The sequence below is a fragment of the Cynocephalus volans genome, chromosome 3, assembly GCF_027409185.1.
Source record: "Cynocephalus volans isolate mCynVol1 chromosome 3, mCynVol1.pri, whole genome shotgun sequence".
In the NCBI taxonomy this organism is placed as follows: Eukaryota; Metazoa; Chordata; class Mammalia; order Dermoptera; family Cynocephalidae; genus Cynocephalus; species Cynocephalus volans.
The window spans coordinates 62,891,978-62,905,194 of NC_084462.1; the positions used below are offsets into that span (position 1 = coordinate 62,891,978).

General features: G+C 35.3%; 1 protein-coding gene and 1 non-coding gene across 2 annotated transcripts in view; both read left to right on the forward strand.

Annotated features, from left to right (window-relative positions):
• Window positions 1–13,217, forward strand: part of IREB2 (iron responsive element binding protein 2) — a 42,902-nt gene that overhangs the window by 9,861 nt on the left and 19,824 nt on the right. Inside the window, exons 3-7 of the mRNA XM_063089346.1 lie at window positions 7,830–7,995; window positions 8,520–8,657; window positions 9,579–9,797; window positions 12,359–12,428; window positions 12,918–13,101. Coding sequence (XP_062945416.1) covers window positions 7,830–7,995; window positions 8,520–8,657; window positions 9,579–9,797; window positions 12,359–12,428; window positions 12,918–13,101 — 777 coding nt within the window. The remainder of the gene's footprint in view (window positions 1–7,829; window positions 7,996–8,519; window positions 8,658–9,578; window positions 9,798–12,358; window positions 12,429–12,917; window positions 13,102–13,217) is intronic.
• LOC134374404 (small nucleolar RNA SNORD56) lies at window positions 3,932–3,999 on the forward strand. The gene has a single exon (XR_010023253.1). It is a non-coding gene; the product is annotated as a small nucleolar RNA SNORD56 (small nucleolar RNA).

Consider the following 13,217-nt stretch of genomic DNA (forward strand, 5'->3'; position numbering starts at 1 on the left):
TGCAGCAAGCCACACAAGTATTTTTCATCAATCAACCATTGTACTTTGATGTTGAGCAGCAATACTGTATACATACTTTCCATTTTTGTCACACAGCCTATTAAAAAGACTTGACCTCAGCAGTTGAGATTTAATAAACTTAGGTATTCTTGCTTCATCAGGACATTCTTAAGTCAAACTAGTATTTTGTGTGATAATAAGCAGTATAAGTACTAGTATAATTTGGTGCCACTGCCTTGAGACCTGCTAAGGCACCAGCAGTTTTACTCATCATTGCTTTTGAACCATCAGTGCAAATGTCAAAGTGGTGAAAAAAACAAATAATAAATCTCAGTGGACCTCGCAGATCAAAGGGCTTCAGGCCCCTTAAGAGTCCTTTGACTGTCTTTTGCCTGGAACAGGTATTGGGGTGTAAAGAGGACCCAGGGAACCTAGGTAAGAGATGGTGTAATGGTGGTTTGGACTAGATTTAGTGGTGGTGGTGATGATAGACAAATTTAAAAGATATATGAGAGAGATTTGTCTACGATGTTTGTTGCCTAGATTTTTTGGCGTAAACATTTGGATGGATGGTGGTGCTATTTACTTAGTTAGGAAATCTAAGAGGAGGTGGTGATAAGGGGCCAGGACTGAGAGGAAATCACTGAGTTCAGTTTAGGTGCTAGTGAATTAGGGAACCTATCAGTATTCAATTAGAGATGTTCAGGGGGCAATTAGGCCTGTGGTTTTGGAGCTCAGAAGATAGACCTGGACTGCAGAAAAATATTTTGGAATATTGGTGTATTGATAGTCATAATTGAAGCAGTGAGAGCAGTTAAACCCCCTCCCTATTGGGGGACAGTATAGGGGGAGAAAAGTGAGTTCTGAGGAACTCTTAACATTTAAAGATCAGGTAAAGGAGTAGAGGCTAGCAAGGAAACCAAAACAGGGCTCCCAGAAAGTGTTAAGAACTCTAAAGGATCTAAAATTGTATCATCCTTGCACGTTAACAAGTTAGCCTGACATTGTTTCATGGATGTGGGCAGAAGGACTCCTGGATCAGAGACATGAATGGTTTATTACCCACAGCAAAGCAGTATCCTTAGTATCAGAATTTGTGTTGATTTCCTAAGCTCCAGTTTCTACAGTGTGGTGTTGAAAAGGGCCAGGTAACACCTGCACACACAGTGGTTGTGTTACAGAAAAGGAATTGTGACTTAGGAAACCCAATCTCTTATAATGAACAGTAAGTATGCCTGCCCTTTGTTCCGGAGGGCGACACTATCTTATCTTCCGAGGCTATTCACTATATAGACATCTTTGAAAAAGATAATCTGGAACAAAGCAGTCAGTCATTGCCTCTTGTTTGCAAGTCATGCAGAAATGTGATATGGGAGACATGAAAAATTATCTTCCAACAACATGTTAGAAAGAAAACTGGAAGAAGATATTGCGGAAGCCGGTAGAAAAAGAGTGTTTCAGGGAGGAAATTGTTAGCTCTGTTGAATATTGCTTGAGAGGGTATTGGGACTCTGGTTAGACCTGCTTCGTTGGTGATTTAAGGATAGAAATCAGATAGGTATGGGCTGAGGAGTGATTGGAGGGTAGAAAAATGGATACTGGGAATATAGATAATGCTTTCAAAAAATTTGGTTGTGAATTTAAAGAATACAGTACTTGGAAGATTTATTATTATTGCTATTGGCACCTGGCCAAGGATCTAAACCCTTGACCTTGGTGTTATAACACAGCACTCTAACCAGCTGAGTTAAGCAGCCAGCCCCGTGTGTCACCCCCCACACCCCCCTTTTTTTTTAACTGGAGCTAGAGGCTGTTTAAATACTGATGGAAAGAATACAGTTAAAGAGTATGTTGGAAAAAGTAGGGGAGGAGATAATTGATGACTTATGGGTCTTAAAATGGTCAAGGGAGAATGTGATGCAGAACTCTTGTAGAAAAGTTGGCATTTAGAGGGAGTTCCACAGCACCCTTTTTAACTGGGGAAAGGGTGAGTCCAGACGCAATGCTTGTGGGTATAGTAGGAGGAAGTCAAGGTAAGGACTGTTAATTTCTATTCTCTGAGGTAGGAAGTAGGGCTAGGTCCTGTAGGAGGTAAATAGATTAAATTTTAAAGAGAGTGGATGAAGATAAAACTAATTGTGTGGAGTGTGGGAAAATAAGCAGGTGAGAGAAACAAAGTAGGATTTCTGGGTGAATAGTGAGGACCAGTTTCCCTGGGTTGATGTTCTAGGGGGTTCCCCCTCCCTTCCTCCTCCTTTACATACCATGACCTTATTAAAACCACAATGAACTACCATTTCATACACAGTATAATGGGTATTATGTAAAAGACAGTAACAAATGTTTGGGAGGATATGGAGAAATGGGAACCCTCATACATTGCTGGTGGGAATGTAAAATGGTGCCACTACTTTGGAAGACAATTTGGCAGTCTTTAAAAAAGTTAAACATAAATTTACCACATGACCCAGTGTCTTAGTCCATTTTGTGCTGCTATAATAGAATACCTGAGGCTGGGTTAGAAAAGAGGTTTATTTGACTCATGATTATGGTGGCTGGAAAGTCCAAAATTGGGCAGCTGCATTTCGTGAGGGCCTCATGGTGCTTCAGCTCAGTTCAGAAAGCTAGAGGAGAAGCAGACTAGCAGAGATTGGCATGGCTAGATAGGAAGCAAGAGAGAAACTGAGGAAGCCAGATTCTTTTTAACAACTAACTCTCATGCCCATGAGAGCTAGGACTCATGCTCCACTGGAGGGTATTAATCTGGACTCATGCTCCACTGGAGGGTATTTATGAAGGATCAGCTACCATGACCTAGAGAGCTTCCACTAGGCCCCGCCTTCCAACCCTGCCACATTGAGAATCAAATTTCAACATGTGTTTGGACAAGGACAAACCACATCCAAACCATATACGTAGCACCCAGAAATTCCATTCTTAGGTATCTACCCAAGAGAAATTAAACATTTATCTGCACAAAGATCTGCAAACAAATGATCTTAGCAGCATTATTTATAATAGCTGGAAATTGTAAACAACCTAAACATCCTTCAGTGTGTGAATGGATAGACAAAATTTGGTGTACAATAGAATACTATTCAGCAATAGTACAATATGGATAAACCTTCAAAGCATGCTTAGTGAAAAAAGCCAGACACAAGAGACTTTATTGTATGATTTCATTTGTGTGAAATATCCGGAAAAAGCAAAGACAGAGTAGATTAGTGGTTTCCTAGAGTTGGAGAGGAGGGGACAGGGACTAACAGTAAATGGGCATGAAGAATCTTTTGGGGTGATGAAAAATGCTCTAAAGCTGATTTATGGTGCTAATAGCACAACTTGGTAAATTTACTAAAAACATTAAATCATACACTTGAAGAGGGTGATTTACAAGATAATAACTAAATAAAGTTATTTTTAAAAAAAGAAAGAAGAGTTCTTGAGCAGGGAAGTGATGTGAGTTAGACCAACTGAAAACAGAAACAAAAGCAAAAATAGGGTTGGTGTTTTCTTGGGCAGGTAGGATAAAAGAACAGAGGCAAGTGTAGGGTTTGGAGAAGTGAGAAATTGAACCATATAAAGCCTACCTGCATAAGTAGGGAGAGTGCGGACAGGCAGGTATTGCTGGATAAGGGAGAACTTGGTGTTCAACAAATGTGGTGAGATTGGGGATCAGAGAGGTTTGGAAGTTTAGGGAACTTTGAAGATGGAGCATGAGAGTGTATGTAGGAGGCAGGGGGGAGAATAGGGAGTAAGAAAGGGATTAAGGGCCTTCCTGAATTTTTGTACCTGTTCCAAAGTGGGGATGTAGAATTAATACTGCTAAAAACAAAGTAGAGCAGGTGTCCATTTTCCCACATTTGCTAGGTTCTTCTCTACTGTTGTAGCTCTTCTACTGGAATATTTATCTGTAGGTTTAAGTTAAGGACAACTGCTCTAAAAACAGTCTTTATCAACAGCAGTTCACCTAGTGAGTGTTGATACTTTGAGTCTGAGAGAAAAGAAAAAACTTAGAAAAAGGCCATCACACTTTCTCGGAGGAGCCTTCACTGCTCATCCCATCCAAGAAAGTTCCCTCTGTTATTTCTTATTATGGAATCCTGCTGTTTGTAAATATTTTATTTTGTTTACTTGTTTAACATCTGGATCTCCCAGTAGACCCTTAACTTTGTAAGACCAGATAACATGTCTGATTTGTTTGCCTAGTGCTGGATGGAATACACTGAAAAAGTCAATAAATATTTTCTTAATGAAGAAAAATAGTAGGGAGAGAATAGTATAATAATGTATTTATCAGCCAGTTATCAACATTTTGCCATCTTTTGTTTCAAATATTCTGCCATTTTTTTAACCTGTAAAATATTCTTCAGTATGCATATCTGATATATAAAAGGAATTTTAAAAAATCACTGTGCCATTATTATACCTAATAAAATTAAGTAATCACTTAATATATTATAAAACCCAGTCTATATTCACATTTCTCTGGTTGTCTGAAAAATATATTTTTACATTTGGTTTGTTCAGAAAGTAACCAGGCTGGCCAGTTAGCTTAGTTGGTTAGAGTGAGGTTTTATACCACCAAGGTCATGGGTTTGGATCCCTGCAGCAGCCAGCCACCAAAAAAAGAAAAAGAAAGAAAGAGAAAATAAATATCCAAATAGGGCTCACTTAGCATTTGGTTGTTATGTCTCTCAAGTCTCTTTTCATCTGTTGTGGTCCTCTCCCCTTTTTCCCTGCCATTTTATGTTGAAGAAACCAGGTTCTATATCCTGTAGAATGTACCACATTCTGGATTTGGCTGATTGTTTCTTTGTGGTTTCATTTTACTCTTCTATTATCTTCCATATTTCCTGTTAACTGGAAATTAGAACTAGAGGTTTGAATAGATTCACGTTATTTATGTATTTATTTTTACAAGAATACTTCCTAGTTGGTGCTTGTGTTTCCTGTTTCATCTGGAGGCAAATAATATCTATAATGTTTCATTTTTGTTGATGCTAAGTGGATAAAAGTGTTATCAACTTAATGTATCCATGAGAAGTTCTCCGTCCACATATAACCTAATGATTTTAGCACCTATTTATCACCATTGTCCAGATCCATTATTTCATTAGGTGTTGTACATTGGTGGTATTTCTAATTATACCATTCCTTCTATATTTATTAGCTGTAATTCTGTAACAAAGAACTTTCACTTAACTATTGGTTACTTGAAATCAGAAAAGGCAGGATTAATGATTGATTTCTCCCCTCCCCCTTTATTTGTCGTTTTCAGAGTAATGAGTTGATGCCCTGGCAACTTCTGTTGGTGATTGATGAAAGGTTTTTTAAGAGTCCTTATAAGCTAAGGGCTATTTATAAATTTGATATATTTCAGTGAATTATAGTCATTATTCATTTTGATGTTCAAATTGATACATTAGTGTCTCCATTAGTCTTTGACAACTTCTTTGGTTTCTGACACAAGATTTTGCAGGCTTATTTTGTACTTATCCTTCCACACACGTAGAATAGGCCATTTCTCCAAAGAACTAGATTCTTTGTTTTTGTTTTCGCTGGCCGTTACAGGGATTGAACCCTGCAACTTGGTTTAATCAACACCACCCTAACAAACTGAGCTAACTGGTCAGCTTGTATTTTGTTGTTGTTGTTGTTATTTTAATGGGAAATAATATTTAGAAACAACAAACTGAGTTGCTAGGGGTTCATTACTATTAGGTTGTCATTTTTCTAGGCATTTTCAGTAGATAGAGCTAGGACAAACATTTTTTAGAAAGAGAAAAATCATGAGTTCATACCCATGTTTTCAGTTGAAATGTAAATTGTTTTTTGACTTAGCTACTCTGATTTTATTCTTGTATATCATTACTCTTGAAAATCTTGGTTCCCAACTATAGTAACAAAATTACTTATTTGCTTTCTTCTCATTATACATATGACAATTTCAAAATAACAGTTCTAGGCCGGCCCTTGGGAGAGTGTGGTGCTGATAACACCAAATCAAGGGTTAAGATCCCCTTACCTGTCATCTTTAAAAAAAAAAAAAAAAAGAGAGAGAGAGACAAACTAACAGTTCTAATGACTAAATATAGTTTGCTTTCTTTGTGATTCTTTTTGTCCTTAGAATATATCCTGCTAAAGAATAATAGTCAAAATACTGTATGGGAGATACTAAGTTTTTCAGTTTATCCTATTATTGTTTCTTTTTATGAAAATATGTATACAGTAGGCCCTTTGTATCTGTGGAGTCTGTATCTAGATTCAACCAACCATGGATCGAAAATAATTGATGGCGGGAGGTGGGGAATACCACTTTCAAAAGGCAAAACTTGAATTTGTTGCATGCTGAGTACATGATTGAAATGATGTGTAGGCATTATAAGTAACCTAGAGATGATTTAAAGTATACAGGAGGATGTGCTAGGTTGTATGGAAATACTGTACCATTTTCTATAAGAGACTTGAGCATCCAGGGATTTCAGTATCTGGGGGGGTCCCTGGAACCAATCCCCCACAGATACTGAGGGACTAGCTGTATGTGTGTATATATATATATATTTAAAATTATAGCTGGCTGGTTAGCTCAGTTAGTTAGAGTGTGGTGTTTTTGTTTTTGTTTTCTGTTTTGGTGGCTGGCCAGTGCTGGGATAGAGTGTGGGGCTGATAACACCAAGGTCCAGGGTTCAGTTCCTGTACCGGCCAGTTGCCAAAAAAAAAAGAAAGAAAAAGAAAAAACAAACGAAAAGGGGGGTTGGGTAGGGTAAAATTATTTATTTAGTATATAATATATAATTTTAAGTTATACATTTAGTGTGTAGTTTTAAAAGAATATATTTAATATATATTATTATGCATGTATATTTTTAACCCTCTTTCTTTCTTTTTTTTTTTTTAAAGATGATCGGTAAGGGGATCTTAACCCTTGACTTTGTGTTGTCAGCACCACGCTCACCCAGTGAGCTAACCGGCCATCCCTATGTAGGGATCTGAACCCGGGGCCTTGGTGTTATCAGCACCACACTCTCCCGAGTGAGCCATGGGCTGTTCCTTAACCCCCTTTCTTACAAGAAAGGTTGGTATAGTATAAACATTTTTTCCCCCTTTTTTTGTGGGGGGGGGCAGCTGGCTAGTGCAGGGTGTTTTTTTCCATGACAGTATATTCTGCAGATCACTCCTGCTCAGCATATACAACTCTTTATTTATTTATTTTTTTGAAAGATGACCGTTAAGGGGATCTTAATCCTTGAGTGAGCCACAGGCCGGCCCCCAGTATATACAACTCTTCATTCCTTTAAACAGCTTCATGAAAATCCATTATGCAGATTACCATGATTTATTCAACCAATCTCATACTAATTCAGTCTTCCCTTTAAGTCCTAAGGGAACACTTTTGTGTGGCAAAATCTGGTGTAAGGATTTATTATGTTTGAAAATTTTAAAATACTGAAATCTTTTTCTATTATATCCATAAACTAGTAATCAAGAGTGAGTGAAAGGTTTCATGAAATAAATTTTAGTCATCCAAGCATCTCAACTTAAATTTTAAACTTTATTCATTATAGTTACAGTCTTATATGTCCAAATCAGTGCATTTCTTATGTGAAGGTTTTTATCTCTGCTTTTTCAGGGCCTTGGGCTTATGTATAGGAAAGTCGAAGTTACAGAAAGCCTGATGTTAACATGAATGGTGTTTATTAGACTAAAAAGTGAATTTTTAAAATTGAGAAAACAATGTGTCTTTGTCTTTAACTTCTTGCTATTGTAATTTTTATAATATATAGGTATGACTATTCCCTTATTAATAGTAGTATTTTCTCTTGAATCAGATGTTCTGCCTTACTCAATACGGGTCCTGTTGGAAGCTGCTGTACGAAATTGTGATGGCTTTTTAATGAAAAAGGAAGATGTTATGAACATTTTAGACTGGAAAACCAAACAAAGCAATGTTGAAGTGTCCTTTTTCCCTGCCCGTGTTCTTCTTCAAGATTTTACGTGAGTGATGGGTTTATTTTTTAATGAATGAATGTTCAAACTGTTCCATTTTTAAAATTCAGACTCTCTGATAGATGGCTCTGTTTTTTAATTTTGAAGGTTAGTTTATCAATTTAAAAAATTGCCCTTTCTAGACTGGCCAGTTAGCTCAGTTCGTTAGAGCATGGTGCTAATAAAACCAAGGTCCAGGGATCAATCCCTGGACTGGCCAGCTGCCAAAAAAAATTAAGTAGATAAAAATGAGTACAAATAGTGCTGGCCAATTAGCTCAGCTTGTAAGAGCACGGTGTTATAAAACCAAGATCAAGGATTTAGATCCCCATACTGGCCAGCTACCAAAAAAAAACCCCCAAAATGAATACAAATTAAAAAGGGATACTTTTTAAGTTTGAAAATGAGTATAATCATTTATTTATTAATGAATAATTAATCATTTATTAATTTATCAAAAATAGTATTAATCATTTATTCAGCACATACAGAAAACAGTTAGAAATGTAATATGATCACTTTTTATTTTTTAGTGGAATACCGGCAATGGTGGATTTTGCTGCTATGAGGGAGGCAGTGAAAACTCTTGGAGGTGATCCTAAGAAAGTCCACCCTGCCTGTCCGACAGATCTTACAGTTGACCATTCTTTACAAATTGACTTCAGTAAATGGTACTTCAATACAAATAATTATAAAAATAGCTGTGCAAATTAGCTGGTAACCAACCCACTGGAAGTGTATAGTATAGAGAAAAAGGAGTAGAGATCATTTATGCCAGAGTCAAGTATATATATTTAGTGTTGACCAGTATACAGAAGGAAAAACTATGGTGAAAAGCTTGTGGATTGGTGAAATTTTTTGTATTCAGTCTCAATTTAAACTTATTTTCATGTCTATGTATCTCTGCTGCTATTTTTGATAGAAATGTATAAGTATAGAGCGTACTTTTTGGAGTTAATATCTGAATTCAGTCTTCGTTCCCTTTTAGTTTTTTAACCTAGTTTCATAGAGAAGTTCAAGATTTGAGCCATGAATGTTTTTAATTAATTGGTGATTGAAAACACTGAGCTCACTAAAACTATGTTCCTTCAGCTGAAATAAGTTTCTTATATTTATATGGCCACTTTGGCCAAAGTCAGACTAGAAAAGACATACTTCTGATGTCATGCACCAGCTTCTTTTACGTTCCCTGGAGTAGCTGAACAAGACTGTGATTTATTATAGCCCATGAGAGATTTTGCCCTCTAGATTAAAACCATGAGTATAGCTCTGAGCTGCTTTTAAGTTTTTAGATAGGGAAAAAAGTCTATTTTAGTACTTGTTATTTAAATTGGTATAGAGTGTATGAAAATGATTTTATTGAACCGTTAGAATTATGTTTTCTTCTCCATAAATGTAAATTAGCTGTTTCTACTTTTTTTGTTTCTGAGATTTGCTTTTGAAAGCAATTAAATGATATGAATTAAATGATATATTAGCCTTTGAACGTCATTCAGTTAATTCCAGGTAGTATTGCTAGTGTGCACTTTTTGAAGAGCTAAACTTCTGTCACTTTTAAATGGCTTTATTTTGTTTCCTTTTTGGGATGATAGTGCAATACAGAATGCGCCAAATCCTGGAGGTGGTGACCTGCAGAAAGCAGGAAAGCTTTCTCCACTTAAAGTGCAGCCTAAGAAGCTTCCCTGCAGAGGCCAGACTACCTGCCGAGGATCGTGTGATTCTGGAGAACTAGGCCGAAACTCAGGAACATTTTCATCGCAGATTGAGAATACACCTATCCTATGTCCTTTTCATTTGCAACCAGTGCCTGAGTATGAGATTGTTTTTGTTAATATTTATTAATGCCAAGTTATTTTTCAGTTAGGGAAATCACATTTATTCTCCTTCACACCGATTCCTGTTATATTGCCTTCACACTATGTGCTGGATTGCATTTTTATATGTGTTTCCTATTGTACTGAAATAAGCAAAGTTAATTAAAATGGTAGTCTCAATACAATTCTCTACTTCCATTCCTTAGGAAGCAAATCTTTTTTAAGATTTACGTGTAAATATACTTCTGCTAACATAGACAGAAAAATGGGATCTCATCTTAAACTGTTAATTTTTTATTTTAGTGCATTTGCACTGTTCATATGCTCATTAGTCATTCATATTTCTTTTGTGAAATCCCTACTTATATTTTTTACCTTTTTTTCCTATTGGGGGTTTCTTATTTTTTCTTTTTGCGTTAAGAGCTCTATGTTAAGAATATAATTATTATCATATATGTTTCAAACCTAGTAAGCCCTTTTAAATAAGTTATTTTCCCATAGGGTACCATGAAAAGTAGTAAACATGCCTAGAAAAGAATCTTATTCTTATCTTAGGAATTGGTTAGTTTTCCTAATAGGTAATTTTTCAACATAAGAAAAAGTTCTGTGGCTTGACTCTAATATACTATAAAGTTTCCACAGTCTTATTTTTAGGAGAGTTATGTTGTTTATTCCATTGTTAATAGACTGTATTTTTTTTTTTTTTTTTAGCAAAAAATAATTTACGTTTTAGGTTTAAAAAACTTTAACACATTTAAGATTTAGAGTAACTAAGAATAATATCTATGCATATTTATTGTAAGTGCCAAATGATACCTTAATTAATTTGCCCCTGAACTAGATCTTTCAAGTTCTGTCTAATTCTTAAATTTGGGGTGTAATATTTTTACAAAGCCTTGGGTTATAGTGACTTCATGTGCTCTTCCTTTCTAAGAATTCAATATAATCTGTGAGTCCTTTGTCATCAAATTATGACAGTTTTATGTAATCACTCCTTGTTCCTGCTAGTTGTCCTGATTGTTAGGGGCATGTTAACTTCTTATACAGAAATTAATTTCCTGAAAAAGAAGATTTATTGATTCAGAATTATTGTGTGTGGGTTTTTTTCCCCCCTTAAGTTTTTTTTTTAACTAGCAGAATGTGATGTGCTTACTGTTATTTTTTTATTTCTAAAAATCTAATCTAGTGTAACATTTCCACTCAATTTTGACTCTAAATTACAAAGTATTAGGATGGGTTATATTGTAGTCCCTTGCTGTATGAAAATAGTAACTCTTTTGTGTCTTTTAATGCATCAATGAAGTATTAATTATAGACTCAAACAAGAAATTGATGGGTAGAAAATTGAGAGCATAACATTTGACACTTGAAATCACTGCCTAATTTGAAGTCAGGTTATGAGTTAATAAATGTTTGTATGGCACTTTGTAGCCATAAGTGCTATGGGAAGGTAAAATAATTGGAGTGGCTCTAGAAAGCTGTATTCCCTGAGGTCCTGAGAACAGTCTCCCTACGATATGCTTGGTTTCAAATGATCAGTTAGCCATGAATTATTAAGGTAATCTTTGTTTTTTGTTTTAAAAAAAAGCAAGCCGACAGTTAACAATAATTATCTGGACCCTGGAGGACATATATAATTTAAGATATATTTATATTCTAGTCAACACTTAATCACCAGCTGGCAAGTGAAATAAACAACTTAAAGCTGTTTGAAATATTTTTTTCAAAAATTCATTAGATAAAAATAGTTTCCTAAAAATGGTACCACATTTATTGATTAGAGATGAATTGTTTTATCTCTTAGTTTAAATTATTTATGTAGAGGCTGGCTGGTTTAGCTCAATTGGTTAGTTTGCAGCCTTGTAACACTAAGGTCAAGGATATGTGGTTCCCCGTGCTGGCCAGCTACACACATGCACACACACAAAATGTAAATAAATAAATAAATAATTTATGTGAAATACGTTTCTAATCCACGTAAGGTAAATTGCTGCGTATACATAAAAACATAAAGTACAAGCTCCCATTTGGGGTGAGACGAATAAAAGATTTTTGCCAAAAGCTTTTTTAAAACTACAAAATGATTTTGAAGTGTTTGTCATTGAAGTGTTTGTCATTGCTACATAGCTATAGTCAAGGCTCATCTCCCAGTTTAAGTGGCACAAGAGCCAAATGAATATAAATGCATATGCTTATTGTTGAATAAATTGCTGCTCTTCTTTTTTCTTGCAATGGAAAACCCAGCAAAGTTTACCATTTTATTTTTGTTATGATTTTAGCCACATCTCTCACAATAATGCATTTTTAGTAGTTATAGACACTGGTTGTGGACATAGCTTTCTTATACTCAGTAAAATAATAACTTATTGCTATAGTTTTCTACTGTTATTTAAAGCAGAACTTCTTGTTGAAAAAGAAAATTCTGAGAAGTCCAGTAAATTGTTCTTTCAAGGATTTTAAGTGTTTGTATATATATGTGTAAGAATGAAGACTTAGAAAGAAACAAGGCAAGTCTTTTTGTAGTACATACATTTAATGCCAGCTCTTCTTCCTTTTAGACCGGAAACAGTGTTAAAAAATCAAGAAGTAGAATTTGGCAGAAATCGAGAGAGGCTTCAATTTTTCAAGGTATAAATGATTCAGGGAAATTTTTGTATTGGAATTTATAAAATATCTATAAGTATAATTTTTATATGTTTAGTGGTTTTTTAAAGGCTTTATAGAAGTAGAACCCTTTTGTTCCTTCAAATAAAACCTTATTGGAAACCCTAGTATATATGAAAACAGTGGCTCTAATTTTAAGTGAGCTTGGAGGACTGGGTACATTGGGCCTTTCCTTCTTCCCATTCCCGAGAATCCTTGGAACATAGTTGAATACTACCATTTATCTGGACTATTTGAACATTTTTATTTGACTTAATTTTGTTTTAATGATCTACAAAATGGATATATTTAGGTTCTTACTGTATATTTGTTTTTAAGTATGTGCCATGAACTTTGAATTGACCATATTTAATATTGGTTCAAATATTTTTAGTGTTAATGTTTATTTATATCTTGATTTTGAGCACAAATTCACATAATGTACTTTTACTTCTTAATTTAAACAAAATATAGTGGAGCTCAAGAGTTTTTAAAAATGTGGCTGTAATCCCCCCTGGAACTGGAATGGCTCATCAAGTAAACTTAGAATATTTGTCAAGAGTGGTTTTTGAAGAAAAGGACCTCCTCTTCCCGGACAGTGTAGTTGGCACAGATTCTCATATAACCATGGTGAATGGTTTGGGGATTCTGGGGTGGGGTAAGTAAATTACTCAGTATATTTAATTTCTTTTGGGGATGGAGTGTCAAGAATGTTATGAAAGAACATAGACAGTGGGTCTTTATAGCCTCTGAGGCTCTGTTTTTTTTCCATCT